The 16008-nt window shown below is 37.4% G+C and overlaps 1 protein-coding gene and 1 long non-coding RNA gene across 2 annotated transcripts; one reads left to right on the forward strand and one right to left on the reverse strand.

Moving 5' to 3' along the window:
- The first annotated feature begins 853 nt into the window (after window positions 1-853).
- On the forward strand, window positions 854-9298 carry LOC129427846 (uncharacterized). Its single transcript, XR_008638757.2, has 2 exons — window positions 854-986; window positions 8702-9298. It is a non-coding gene; the product is annotated as an uncharacterized lncRNA (long non-coding RNA).
- On the reverse strand, window positions 7291-15666 carry optc (opticin). The gene is made up of 7 exons (XM_055184615.2): window positions 15414-15666; window positions 14029-14199; window positions 12240-12399; window positions 11979-12137; window positions 8636-8838; window positions 8255-8350; window positions 7291-8172 (listed from the first exon to the last, which is right to left on the reverse strand). Exons 1-7 carry the CDS (start codon window positions 15438-15440, stop codon window positions 8002-8004), a joined length of 987 nt encoding a protein of 328 aa, XP_055040590.2. The 5' UTR covers window positions 15441-15666; the 3' UTR covers window positions 7291-8001.
- Window positions 15667-16008: the final 342 nt, after the last annotated feature.

A 16008-nucleotide genomic window follows, 5' to 3' on the forward strand; every position in this document is an offset into this window, starting at 1 on the left:
TCGACTCGGCGCAGTAACACCCTCCCTCTCCCATTATGAGAGGGAGAAGGGCAGCGGACTTTTCAGGCGAGTCGAAGTACTCCCAAAAGTGCTATTACGCCATAAAATATAGTTCCTCTTTTAAATCCGCTTAGAAAAGCGCTAAGTTTTATTTTGTACCACCAAACTTGCTCGTATAACTACTCGTCTTAAATAAGAAAAACGTTGATGTGTTTGGTCACTTCTAACTTTATTTCTGATTGGTACCATTGAATGAATGGGGCTAAGCTAAATGCTATCGAAGTGTCGCAGTGCGCTCCAGTGCTTATGTGCACGCACACAGATGATAGAGGGATGTATCAACAATTCTTAGTTAAGGTAATAATAGTTTAATATTGAAAATGAGTAGACTATTCCTTTAACATGCAAAAGAGCTGATCTCTGTACTAAATGGCAGTGTCGTGGTTGGATAGTGCAGATTAAGGGGCAGTATTATCCCCTTCTGACATCACCAGGGGAGCCAAATTTTTCACATGCTTGTGGAAAATGGTTTAAAAAAACTAAGTTACTAGGTTGATCTTGTTCACATTTCCTAGGTTGATAGAAGCACTGGGGACCCAATTAAACTTGAAAAAAAGTCAAATTTTCATGGTATGTCCCCTTTAAGCGTATGTGTAGGTCTGAAATTGCAACAGTTTCAACAGTTTGAATAAATGATCACCCAGAGCTGAGTGATTGATGAATCACACAGCTCTGAGATTCATTTTACAGATGAGTGTAAACAAAGCACAACATGTCTATTGTTTTTTGATTAGCAAACATTAATAATGTACACTTACTAAAATTCCTTTTGTTGTTCTTTTGAACCCATTAAGCAGAGAAAGAGGAGGAAGGAGAAAGAGGCGGTTTCCACATTGATGTCACATTGATCTTTCTGGTTTCAGCCATGGACTGGATACAATCTCCAGCTGGAGTTGATGAAACGATAAACCCTTTTCTATCTGAAGGTAAGACTGTTTAAAGAGGATCATGTCATTCCCTGTGAAGCTCACATTAAAGGAGGAGAAGGGGGAAAGGGGGATACTTTAAGCAGCTTGCAGTGAAAGTTTCTCTCATCTTAGATGTCGGATGACAATGATTTGCTCACAGTAGCAACAGTGTAATAAAACATCACGCTTTCAAAGAACTTCTTCCACATCTATTGCAAAATCATATGAAACATAGAGCCAATATACAATAAATACTGCAGATCTATATATTGGCCCATGGGTAGATTTGTTTTGTACCTCTGAACACAATTGAGAAGCTCAGATGCCAAAGCCGCTAAATGCACCTCTATCAAAAATTAAATGATCTTGACTGCATGCTCTCGGCACGTATTATATGTTTATCAAATACCTTCAGTGTTGAGGAAAGTTACTTTTAAAAGTAATGCATAACAATATTAAGTTTCTCCCAAAAAAGTAACTAATTGCGTTACTTTTGCGCTACTTTTGCGTTACTTTTTCTTGGCTGAGGCTTGATCTCTTTCAGGCCTTGCAGGTGTTTTTATGACTGAAAAGTTCTGCATTCAGAAATTGCATATTTAATCACAAAAATGTCGAGCTCTGGCCTGCCATCTCAGTTTCTGACTAAAACTGTTCCCACAGGCGTGTACGCATAGAGTGCATAATGCGACTATGTTTAGTTAATTCAGTACATAATTGTTTAAAATCAAATTAATTTAACTAAAAAAGTAACTTGCATTACTTTTTTGAAAAAGTAACTCAAATATTAATGTGTACATTTAAAAAGTAATGCGTTACTTTACTCGTTACTTCAGAAAAGTAATATTATTACCTAATGCACGTTACTTGTAATGCGTTACCCCCAACACTGAATACCTTCAAATCTGCTTAATCCTGGCCTCAAGCCATTCAGAAATATTGCTTTGTTCGCAGAATCCGCTAAATGGCACAACGATTTTCGAGTCCTCTAAGGATAAATGGGATGAATAATGGCATGCAAAATGACAGTTATTCACATTTAAACGTGTGTCCCTAAGACGTACTTGGACCTGAGTACATCCCATACACACAGCACAGCACCCCTTAATGTGTGTTTCAGTTTCTTCATTTTCACCGTCTGACTTTTATCATTTGCAATGTTTCTAGTTGCATCTTTAGTGATTTTGCAACTGTTTACTATGTTACTATGTCTACTATGTCCAAAGTAGTGCATTTTTTTTAGAAGTGAAAGTTTTTGCCAGAATAGCTTGCATTGTACTTAGAGGGTTTTGCAGCAAAATACATTTGTTACATACAAATAAAATGACTAAAGTGAAATTACTGATAATTTACAAGAAAACATGCCAGATGTGCTTAAAGGGGTTTGCATCTCTTCAAGTACTGTATGGTTTTTAGTGTTTCTAAAGATCTATGAATGCATGACATGTTAAATGTTTTGTTAATGCCACGGTATTATTCTTAAGGGAATGAATCTACAAATGGTCTATCTTTAATTGCCTATTAAGCTGGAATGGGAAAAGGTATTTTAGTATCAAGACAACCTTTAAAGGCTACTGAAAATAATTAAGATGTGGGTCTTAACTCAGTCCCCATAATTTCACTTTAAGTGTAAAGAAGTCCAAATTAGCATGAAGTAGTTGAATTAATAGAGTCATCTATTCTACAGTATCCAGTATATTAAACTTTTTTACACTCTTAAAGGCTGTGGATAGGCTATACATTTCAGACTATAACCAGTGCACCAGATTTTTATTATTTTTTCCTCTACCACTCACATATATGTAGAATTACTAACAGCCCACATATTCCTACAAAATTATGACTGACAAAAGTGATTAATCATCTGTCTAGGAAAAGTCATACGATAAGGTGCAGCAGTTTGCTGTAACCTTCCCTTAAATGGCAAAGCAACATGCTTACTCCACAAAACTATCACTGTGTGGCTTTGAAAGTAGATGTCTCCTTTGAGAGGGAGGGAAATGGATTGCTGCCATACTTGGCTATGATGGATTGAGGGGGCAGCATGTTTTTGGATTCACCTCACTGTTTCCCCCTCCATTGCTCTCTACTCTTCTCATCCTGAGCAGTATGGGGGAGTAAATATCTTCTCCAAGGTTGATCTACTGTCACTGCATACCTCCACCACAAAAGGAAGAGCGAGTTGTAGATTCCAGCATTTGTTCCTATGTTTCCATGGTTCTGAGATCTGCATTGTGTCCCTTTATGATTGTGGTATCAGGAGTTCACTGTGCACTCGAAAGAATGCTGGGTTTCAACCCTTAGTTGGGTCAGATATGGACAAACTCAACCTTTGGGTTAAATGAACCTTGAAAATTCTAGTTAAATGTAAAATTTAACCTAAACATGGATCGATGTGCTGTTTTAGACTTTAGTTTTTTTGGGTTTTGTCAGAGAAATTCGTTTTAAAATTAACGAAAACAACGTATTGAGAACCAAAATGGTTTTTCTTTGCATTTTTTGGGCACAGATGCTAATGTTAAACTAATCCACGTTTACATGGATCCAAAAATAACAAAATTATGCATGCCATTGCCAGGCCAGCAGTCGATAATGTCACAAGCATAGACTGTAAAAAAAGATAGACAGCACTTCCATAGACTTCCACTGTAAAAAAGTAAAGCCAAAATATCTAAAAAATGGTTGCTGACATCTTGCGCCATTGATGTCATTTGAAGCCAGAGTCTGTGGTATCAAGGCTACGCCCATTTCTCCATTTGACTCAATCACAGACACACAAATCAAAGTCTAACCCTTTTAAAAAAAAATAAGTTTGGCTTACATCCCATTCATTTACATGGAGAACCCTACTGAAAAATCCAGCTAAAACCAGCATAAGCTGGTAGCTGGTTTTAGCTGGTTTAAGGTGGTTTACTGGAGCCAGCCACCAGGGGGTGATCGAAATGTGTTGGCTTCACTTTTCACAACTTGTTTGGCACCTCTGGTCTGAACACATATAGTCGGTTTCAGTCGCAACAACATACATAAACGGCTTTTGTGGCCCAAACTTCCAGTAGACTTCCGCAATGAATCAATAACAACAGAGTCCTTCTAAAATAAATTACTTTTTAGAAGCCAGCAAAATAAATAATCAGTAAATTACCTTAGTTCAAATCAGCTAAAGCATATCAACCATTACACTAAGCTAGCTTTACTGTTACATCCTTAAATTCTTGCCTGGCTGCCAAATCCACACAGCAATGATCCAAGCTCGCTCAAGTGACCGAAACATTTTTATTTTCCACAAGGTATTTGTTCCAGAGCTCAGTTTTGTCACTAGCCTGGCTGAAAAAAGCTAAAAAGCTAAGCTACCAGAAGCTTCTGGCCAGGCGTGTAACCATGCATGGCAACGCACAATGTGTCGGATGAAACCGTCTATTCATGAATATCAGTCATGTGACCTTTTACGTCATTCCAGTTGCCTGCCGCCATCTTGAGTACCTACCGAGTACCAGTAGGCTACTAACAAGCATTGGCTAGCTTGCTCCGATTTATGGATTTCTTATCTTTTACTGATTCTTCCGGATACAGGAAATTTCTATGAAAGACAACATTCGCACCTCGACCGTCATGAAAAGAAACACTACTTTAAAAAAATATCTTGGTTAGGGTGTGATGCCTACTCGATCCCTGATGCGTTCTTCCAGCCGCTGTCCGCTGCTACCGAACTACTACTATTTTTACAACACTAAGAAGGCACGACACAACATGAAACTTTGCCCGAAGTATCACTTGGATCTATACACATGACCACAAGCATTGAGAACATTGTTTGTGTACACAGAGTTTACGAAAAAGAAAGGTTTTGAACAACTGACTTTGGCTGTCATGGTGTGTGCTCGCCATCTTTGCCAGACATATAATCGATTTCCGAATGTGAGTGAATATATCTTATATGAGGCTCCTTTTTAACTAGAAGGTCAATATTGTTTTTCACGTACGACTAAACAACGAATTATCCGCGCATTTATGTCTATGCTTTAGGAGCTATTCATCTTTACTCTCCTCCCTCCTTACGTCGCATTTAGAGATCGATACATCTTGACTGGCAAGATGGCGGCGAGCAGACACCAAAACAACCAAAAACCTTCTTTTTAGTAAACTCTGTGTACACAAACAATGTTCTCAATGCTCGAGTTCACGTGTAGAGACACAGGTGATACTTCGAGCAAAGTATCATGTTGTGTCGAGCCTTCTTAGTGTTGTAAAAATAGCGATTTTGATCCTCACAACATATTGAAGGCATAGCTTCTAGTTCACTTCATGTACTCAAAATGGCGGAAGACAAGTTTGAGATGTGAGTGACGTCAGCTGATATTCATGAATATGCACGGCTGATATCACTGTTTTTACAAACTCTTATTCTTGTACTTTACACAGAGAAAATAACCACTATAATTTTGCAAATTTATTTATAAATTTATTATAGTTGCATTTTAAAACTTGTTTACAAAAGTTAGCATTTTAAGGACCCCAAAACGCAATTGTCGTGCGAATAAATAGCCAAAGTAAATAATACGTTTTCCATGTTTAGTTGAAAACCATGTCATGTAAACAGACGGTTTAAATTTATGCAAATCTGATCAGACGTGGGTCGCCATTGGGTTCAGATTCAGTCATAATGGATGTACAGCGTATCAAAGGTACAAACAATGAGTGCTTTCATCTACTGCAGCACTCCCATAAAACACAGTTTGGTGTAAAGAAAATGGCCCCCAAATTTATTTCCTTCTCCGTTTCTCCGGCACATTTCAGTAAACTACTGGTATAGTGATTTAATTCACTAAATTCTATCTCTCTCTCTCACTTTGTCCACACAACGCTCATTTATTGATCACACACCCACACCAACCCCCAGTGTTTTTGCCTGCAGTACAGCCATCGCTCACTACACTCTCTCTCTCTTTCTCTCTTTCCTCTCTGTTCATATTTCTTACTTTAACTTTTAATCTTTCTTTCTCCCTCCTCTCCCTGCTAAGGCACAAATGTCACCCTACCCTGCAGTAAAAGCCATTCTGCTTTGAAGTCTCTGTGACTTTTGTCTTTATGCTGATTAGAGCCATAACAGTCACAGGCAGTTATTATTCAGACATTTTAAATATGAGGGAGGACTTGTCCATGATTTGATCGCGAGCGATTGAATTTCAAGTGGTAGTTAACCTAAAACTGAACTCTTTTGATGTTCAAAATTTGCTGTTTAAAAAAACACCACACAGTGCATATGACAATAGTGTTATTTTTAGGCCGAAAAAGTCATTATTCACTAAACATCTCGCTTGACAGCCATCTCTATTCACTTAGTAATTGTCTAATTTTACTATAGTGTCAGCAAGTCCAAGCTTGACAGTACACTAACCAGTCACCTAGTAATTTGATATCACAAGAATAGAGTCAGTTAGTTTGCATGCGGGAGGAAAGCTTTTTTAATCTTTGAGTATGTGTGTGCTATTTGTTTTTTGATGGCTCTGGGTGACAGGGCTTGATAAAAAGACGATGGATGCATGTTTTAAACATTTGTCTTCCCTTAGCCCCTCTTATCACCTGCTACCTCCTTAGATACTGTACACACACACACTGCTGAAAAACACCCCCACAGCCTATGCACCTATCTACAGCCCCTCCCTTTCCTGAATCATGTGGGAGGGAAGCCCGTTGGTTTTTCAGCGATGAGATCAATGGATGAGCTCAGCCAGAATGCAAGGTCACCTTCATGGACCCCGCACAGAGAGAAAGAGAGAGAGAGACCTAAATTCCAGTGCATCGAAGCATGCATATTATAAAAATGATTGTTTACAAAGCATTTTATTTTGTTGCATCCTCATCTCAAACATGCAACCTTTTATGTACCAATTAGTCACTGGTGGTGTTCTGCCTTCAAACATCAAATCACTCGAGTTTTCTGTCATCTTAATTCATCGAGTGAGTCACCGCATGCATGAAATGTAGACATTTTTTTACATTTGCAGACAGTCAGATGCGACAGAAAAAGGGTGGAGGTTGATATGAGCCCATGTGCAAATAAACATTAAGCGAATAACAATGGCAGGATTATTCGGTGAGGAGAATGGGGCCGAAAAAAATGAGAGGGAGAGATTAGTGGTGCGAATTACACGGCTCTCTGGAATACTTGATTCTGATTGGTCAGTTGCATTATTTCAAGGTCTGTTATACCGAAACAACTGCCTGAAACTGATAACACACTGCTGTGAGTTATCACAGATACTTTGTGTTTAATGTATCACTCCGCTGTTTTATAGTTATAGTTAAAGTATTAAATTATTACAAATGAATTTTTATGTACTTTTTATTTATTCATGTGGCTGTGTAATAAGCATAATAATAATTAAATCAAACTGGTAAATAAACACTCAAAATAAATGCAGTTTAAAGCGATACACCAAGAACCCTGATCATGCAATGTTTCGGTGTCTGAAAACCTGTTTAGGATTAAACTTGTCTTTACAGGTGCTTTACATCCAGTGCATATAATCTAGAAATTTCTTTACATTGTGCACACGGGTAAATGTCAAACTATAAATATTTGACAGTTGCTAAGTAACGTGTGCTACATGAAAGAATTGATTTAAATATAGATGTAGCTAAATTGTCACTGCATCTCAAAACTGATGAATGAGAATGAAAGAGAATCAACAAGCACACATGCACTATCATTAATAAAAACAGGCCATTATCAGTCTGAATTAGCATCAATCTGAGATTAAATGACACTTGCACCTTTAAAACGAAGCATTTCTATAGAAATGCAGTTGTTGACACAGACTGTACGAAGTGGTAAAGGGCGCCACTTTGTGGTGACAACGGACACAGCATCAAAATAAGTGTAGAAATGATGTGCACTGTACTTCCTGTGCAAATTTGTCATGACCCTTTATGTCTAAACATTTCAATGTAGGCATAAAAATACTAACTAAAGTATTTACTAATTTTGACAGTAAAACACACACACACACAAACTAGAAAACTAGGACATTTTCTGCTAAACCGGAGTGCCAACAGGTAGACGTGGTAAGCAGACGTAAGCTTGGGCATAGAGATTGATGTCTACAGGGTTGCCGTCAATCCTGATGTCTTCCAAGGCTTTTCGTGTGTAGCTCATGTCGTGGCTGTTACAGAAAGTGTCTTGGCTTATGCTCTGAATATTGTTGTTCTGGAGGAAATAAGAACCATTAGATCTCAAGATTATATATATTTATTAATATTAATTTAAGGAAAGTAGAGTTGTTGTCTACCTGCAGGTGAAGCACTCTTAAGCTTTCGGGTAACGGTACAGGAATGTAGTCTAACTTATTATTAGACAGATACAAAAACTGCAGTTCCTTCATTTCCTGTTCAACAGAGGAAATTAAGACAAGATTACACGATAATGCCTGTTATATGGCACGCTTACAATTTAGCAGCAGAGAAGTGATGTGATGTGCAAGCATATAAATGACAAGAAAGACAAAATTAAAACGCTAAATAAAGTGACTGTACAGTGCACTACAAGCTATTAGTACTGTATGTGTGTTCCCTGGAGATCAAACCCATGACTTGAATTGCTAATGCAATGCTCTTCCTGAGCTACAGGAACACTGCTTTAACTTTTTTTTTAATGCATACTGTAAATATACCTTAAAGGCCTCAGCATGCATGCCTGCACTTCTCAGCTGGTTATTTTGGACATCGATGTGTTTCAGGCTGACCGGGAGTTCTGGCAGGACCTGGATGTTGTTGTCAGCCAAAAGAAGATCCTGGAGATGAGACAGTGAACGGAAAGCATCCTCATCCACTTTACTAATCAGGTTTCCACTTAGGTCAATTCTCCTCAGCTGATCTGAAAACAGTGGGCAGAAATACTCATTACGCAGTTATTTGGAGGTCATGCTTCAAGGTTGCTTTCACTCAATGTCTTTATTTGTGCATTTTTTCGTCCTGTCATATACATAATAGATCTCTTATTTAGCCATGATGTCACTTAATGGGACGTCTTGGGAGGCTAATCCCCTTGGGTTTCCACAGGAATTCAGTTTTAGAAAAGCTGTTTGGGGTTTATGAGTTAATTAAAGCCTGCAGTTAGCATTATTTCAAGAGATGTTCGCTTTCTCATCTGCACAAGTGAAAGCTTTCACTTCAAGCATGAATTTATATGTATTCTATAAGTTGAAGACACATTGCTACAACCAGGACAAAGTTAAAAACAGAGATGTGATGGCCTCAGCATGCTCGAAGAATCTGGTTTACATCTGATTTGTGGTTTATGTAGCAACTTGATTAATAAATTACATTTATATGTATTCTTTTAGTAGGTTATAGATACTTTTATCCAAAGCATCTAACATCTAACCATTTTATTAGCATTTTACAAGCCAAAAAATGCTGGGTTATTTTCAATCCAAAACATTAGATCAGAAATTGACAAACCCAGCTGTTGGACAAAATTTTATCCCAGAAAATGTTTAGATTTGATCGAACAATTTTGGTTTGAAAAAAACCAGCATAGGTTAAATTACAATTCAGTGGTTTAGGTTTGTCCTGTTTTGAACCATTGCTGGGTTGAAAGTAATTGCACTAACCTAACAGTACTGGTGATTATCAAAATAATTTTTTTCTATTTTCGGTAATGGTTAATCCAAGTTCTTTAGTCACAGTAGTATTTATAACACTAAAATATAATCATTGCTGTTATCCATTAATTTTCAAATTTACTATTTTACAAGAAAAGTGGAAACAATAAAAATGCCCAATTACAGTTTACTGTAAATTTACTTGCAGCCCTTATTAGAAAGATAGGTTTAAATAGTTGAATGTTATGCTTGATTCATTTATATCATCTGATTTAACATTTTTTACATTAGCTAAATTCATTCCTCGCTCCTGTTCAAAATAGAACTCCACATTAAAGGGGACATATCATGAAAATCTGACTTTTTCCATGTTTAAGTGCTATAATTGGGTCCCCAGTGCTTCTATCAACCTAGAAAATGTAAAAAATAACAACCCAGTAACTTAATTTTGGTCAACCATTCTCTGCAAGCATGTGAAAAAACTTTTCTCCCCTTGTGATGTCAGAAGGGGATAATACCGCCCCTTAATCTGCACTGTCCAACCGCAGCACCGCCATTTAGTGCAGAGTAGAGGTCTTCACATTTCCACTTAGATCTGAAAACCCGTGGTCCAACCCGAGACCCGATCGGGTTCGGGTCTAAAAGTTTCACATGTGCCTCGGACACAGGTCGGGTACAATAATAGCGGCATCGGGTCTCTGGTAATTTAAAATGAATGTGTTTCACTGAACAGATCCGAGAAGACCCGAACTCTCTCGCATGTGTGCGTCATTAGTCCCTTTCACACATACAGTCTTTACTGGTAATTTACTGGTAAATTGCCGTTAACATGTCATGTGTGAACATAACCTTTCCGGTAAATCAGTGCTCCCAATTTACCAGTAAGACAGGTTGTAAGATTACCAGTAATTTACCGGTAAGCGCTGTGTGTGAACGAAAATTATAGGATTACCGGCATTTAGAACGGACGGCGTCAGACCGTGCTGACAGCTTCGGGCCAATCATAGCGTTTTAATACAGATGACGCGTTTACCCCCGCAGTGTTTACTGACGTTTCCACACACATGCTGCTTGAAAGTTGAGCACACCTGAAGTTTACGTCCACATTTCTTAACCAAAGTTGTTTAAAACAGCTTCCCGCCGAATTGCCGACGTCCTTAGCATGCCCTCTGTGAAGCCTAAAGTGCACACAGTACTGTTGTTAAAAATGCATTTTCGGTTTGACGTCGTCTCATTCAATGTTGTTTGGTCATGAGCAACTTCGCGACTGTTTACCACAGACGTGAAAACAACAAAATACAGACCGTGGTTATGAACGACGTGGATTGTTTACAAATACAACACTGAGCTCGCCGCGAGCTACAGGTACTTCCGCTTTCTCAACGAATCTACCGGTATTTTGATACTGATGTGTGAATGATGTCTTACTGGTAAAATAACGGAACGCCACTGCGTGTGTGAACAGCACATTTTTGTATTTACTGGTAAATTCATTCTGGTAAATTCATGGTAATTTACCAGAATTACTGTGTGAAAGAGGCTAATGTCCTTTTCAAACCTCTCATCTGTTTGTCAAGAGCGCTTGCCACATTGTGTTGCTGGCGGTAGGTTAATTTTCGTTGAGACAGACATGTCAGTCCATTTTAAATGTACATTTTAGTGGTTACCTTGGTGTCGTCGTCAGATAAGTAAAACAAATGGAGCAGCTCGCCAAATTGATTGCAAGGCCACCGGAGTTTCATTCTGGCTGGCTGCTGCGTACGTGCGGGGCTGCAGAATGCACACACATCACTGCCGTTTACATTCAGGTCCAGTCGGGTTAAAATAAAATTGCCACTGGTCCGGGTCGGACTCAGGTCTAATTTTCTCTGGTTTGTCTCGGGTCGGGTCTTTTATTTATGCACGTCATGTTCGGCTATAAAGTGATTCGGGTCATTTCAGGTCGGGTACATTTCTTTGGACCTGAGAAGACCTCTAGTGCAGAGAGATCAACTCATTTGCATTTAAAAGGACAAACCCAAAAACTCACACCTCACACCACCTCACACCATTTTTGCTCACACCTACAAAGTGGCAATTTTAACATGTTATAATAAATGATCTATATTTTTAGCTAGAACTTCACATACACATATAGCCTATTTATATTATTTTACATCTTTAAAAAGTCTTGTGAAATGTCCCCTTTAAAGCACTTTATAATGCTGGATAAAGAAATAAACAGATGGTCTAATAATAAATTATATATATAAACTTTTACAAACTGATAACAGATAAATGTTTTTATTCCAAATTCAACATTACCAGGAGTTTTAACAGCTAACTACCAATGCAATTTAAACCTGGTATAAATCTTTGCTTGAAAAACACCTCCATATCTGCAAAGAGGAGGGAAGTCTATGAGTCTTACTGAGATTGATGAAATCGTTGGCCTTGACTTCAGTGATCTTGTTGAAGCGAGCGTAGAAGTGTGTGGTGTCTTTGGGGAGAGGAGGAATCTGAGTGAGCTCTGAGTCATCGCAGTACACACTGCCACTGATACACACACACAACAGACAGGAAGGCAGTCCTGCAGCAAAGAGGCACAGTTATGACTCTGTCACGAACCTTTTAACCTTTAGAGGGCGCCAAACCCCAAAAAATATTTTCAGTCAACAAGTAGTGTGTGTACCCAAGCCCGTGTCAGGTCCAAATAGTCCCGGTGCACGAAAGTCTAGGGTGGAAGGGGCAGGTGATTTTGTTGTTCGGGGTGGCAATGTAACCTTCTCCAGATAAACTACAGCAGGTGTTTGAGTGACAGCAGGGGGAGGGGCCACCGTCACAACGTCAATCTGTAACATGAGAGGTAAAACAAAATTTGATGAATATAATTACAGATGTTATAGCATAAAAATAGGGTATTTGGGTCATTCTACAAAAAAGGTGGAAATGCTTGTCCCTTGCTTTTGCAGACCCCTTAATCATTTAATTTGACCCAATAATCCCATAATGATAAATGTTTAATAAATATAGACTGTCCTTAAAATGATGAGATGGTTTATTTATTTAATTTTCTTTTTTTCCTTTCTTTTTTTAAATGTCTAGTCCTGAAAATTGCCCTGTCCCTTTGATCATACATGGAAGTTGAACTGTGTACTTATTATTTAAAACCATGTTTTTTGTAAAACAAATCAAATTTACATTTACCTTTAACCCTGTATATGAACTAACTACAACACTGAAATGGTAAAAATACACTATTAATATGAATAATATCAAATAAATATTTGTCCCCCAAATTTATGTCATTGGTGTTACCCTACCCAAAGCACTTTTATTTTGAAACAATGCATCAGCTCTTTAAAGTTTTTCATGGGTCAAGAGGTCAGTGAAAGAAGTGCAGTGGAGGAAGGCAAAAGGTTTGAGAGATGTCTTACCTTATTTGTCTAAAATATCATAATATATCTAAGAATTTTGAGATAAGATTTTTTGGATGTCATTAGTGTTACTCTTTTTTATAGCTGGGAGTGTTAAGATCTTTACATAAAAATACATTATACTGAATAAGTATGTGATTGTTACATCTGATGAAATAGCACATGGCTAATGGCAGCCATTTTGTTAAAATGTTTGTTTTTTCTGTAAATTGTCATTAGTGTTACCATCATTGGTGTTATCGTCATTAGTGTTACTTCTCTAATGAGTACTTTCTAAGCATTATTCCTTTAACTGACCAACATAAAAGCATAAAAACAAAACAAGATGGAAATTTTTATGAAAGTTTATAAGTTTTATCATATTCATTATCTATTATTATATTCTAATTTTGTCATTGGTGTTACATTGTGTCATTGGTGTTAAACCAAGTTTTGGTGTTATGAATGTATTTTCTTGTACTTTCTAGTAATATTTTGTTGTTGATATGGGATGTTAGACATTGTTGATATTTCAGTCTTTGCATCAAAGCCTTTTTCGTTGAATATTTTTGTTTTTGTTGTTTTTAAAGAAAAAAGTCAAACTGAGAATCAAATAATTTCATACAATGCTGGGTAAAGATGAAGAATTTAATTAAACAAATATTAATAATCAATTATTTTCCTTGCTGTTATCATTCTTCTACTCAACCTTTAACTAAACTGTAATTAAAAAAAATATTTAGTATCAACATTAATTTTGTTTATATCACAGGTAACACCAATGACAAATAAAGGACTCATGGATTCTTTATTAAAATGTATTAAAAACGTAAAAATAGGTTAAGCTCCCCGTTTTGCGGATTCATAGATTTGACAAGTTAATTTATGCTATTAAAGACGTTTTGGGTATGTTGAAAGAAGTTTATTTAAGCAAATTTCCATCACCCGAATTTCACCTTTTCTGTAGAATGACCCATTTGTGAATGTTTTGGCTTTGTTAGCTCTAGTATATTCCTAAATGTATTTATCAGCCCTTCTCTTCTGGTATAAAGGGAATCCCCTCACCTCCTCATCCAGGTCATCATAAATATAGGTCTCTCCGTATGTATTTAGGTCCCACGTGTCTGCGTCCACATCGTAGTTCTCCAGGCCATACGGGTCCGACTCTACTGGAGGGGCACTTTGACTGAAGCCCATCATTAGGGTCAAAACTAGACAGGTACGGTACAGCGGCATCTATAGGAGACCAGATGTATTGTGAGTCATTTTACTATAGATTTTGTGAATTTAAATATATTATGCAACAATGACATCCCTGCTAAAAGACAACAATAGAAACCATCACAGAAATTCTTTTGGATTTAATGGGAATTTTATTGGTTGTAAATGAAAACTGCACTAGTCAACAATTGAAGTGGATCAAAACCTTTTATAAAAGTCGTCTTAAAACCAATACTTAATACCTGTTCTTGTCTTAGGACATATTTTATAAACTTTTTTGATCCACTTCAAATGTTGACTAGTATATAATGGTTGCTGTTGGTCTCTGTTGGCCTTTATTTGTTGGGTTTTATTGGTGGGGGCATTAAATCCTACTGAAATATGTCCCAAAACACAATACAAAAAGGAATTGGTAATAATACTATTGGTATTTTAATGGAAACCATTAGAATTTCTGTGATGGTTTTTATTGGGGGGGTTTTTCAGCAGGGATAGATTTAACAGAGGACTGCTAGTTTCAAAAACTAGTTTTCAGCCTCAGTAACTTTTTATAACGGTTTTATTTTTGTGATGGTGGCAATGTGCCCCTCAAGGATTGTATTTATTTGAACTGTCTGCAGGGGTCTTTTGTCTAAAAGAGTATATATTTAACCTTTAAGGGCATTGCTTTCCGGCTTCTCAGACAAGTATACCTGTAAAATTGGGACACAAATTGACACTTGGAAAGTATATAGACTTTAGACAAAGACTAGACAAATAAAGTTGTTATGTGTAGCAACAGTAATCTGTCATCTGCTTCAAGTGGATGTTTAGAGAAGTCTAGCAAATACTCATAACAAATCCAGATAAACATGTTTTGAATGAATGCCTGTTTTTCATACATCTGGAGTCACTCTGGAGAACAAAATATTCCCCAAAATATCTGAATAACATACCACATATATTATAATTTTTTGCATTTGACACAAAAATGGAACTAAATCTAAATCATAAATACAACATACATATGCAAACATTACACAAATGTAAATCCATCATAGCAGTCAGACAACATGACTTTTCACATCAAGCATATCTGCACATTCGTGACACCTTCATCCTGACATGTCAATATATTCAGAGCTCTCTTGGGCCTATTCATGCAACCCAGATCCAAAGCATTCCGAATAAGACTAATTACCAGGAAGTCTTCACGCAGCAGGAAGATGAAAAACAAAACCAAGACGTACCTTTGATGTTTGGGTGTGAACGACCATGGAGTGAGCGGGAACAGTGGTTTGAAGGTGAAACGTTGTGTTGAGGCAATGAATAACTGACCCAGGATCGAGAACACTAGCTGGATGAGGGGGAGAGGTGGGAACTCAGTTGGGGGAACGGCAAGGACAGTTTGCTCAGCTGTCACTAATTGCACACCCCTGTTGTGGTAATTTGCTGCACCCAATCAGTAGGTTGTTATCGTCATATGTTTTTTCAAAAATCAACCTATTTTTCTTTTAAACGCTTTATTTTGTTCCATTTTCATTCTCCTGATTTTGTGCCAGAATGTTAGATCAAATGAGAGGCATTCAGCCGCTTAAAGTCTCATCCAAGCTCCATAATGCTTTGATCCCATAATGTAATAGTGAGTACTTTGTACATGTTTGAATTAATTTGCTGAAACTATAGAAGGTACTGTCTGACTTAAAACAAGCTAAATGTTATTTCATGGTATATTTAGCAAGGCAGTAAACTCAGCTGTGATTTTAGTCAGACTGACAACCAACAGCAAACCTAGCGGATGACCTTTGACATCCTCTGAGTTTTTTATTGGCGTCTGCCTGACGG

This window comes from Misgurnus anguillicaudatus, chromosome 14, assembly GCF_027580225.2.
Source record: "Misgurnus anguillicaudatus chromosome 14, ASM2758022v2, whole genome shotgun sequence".
Classification (NCBI taxonomy): Eukaryota; Metazoa; Chordata; class Actinopteri; order Cypriniformes; family Cobitidae; genus Misgurnus; species Misgurnus anguillicaudatus.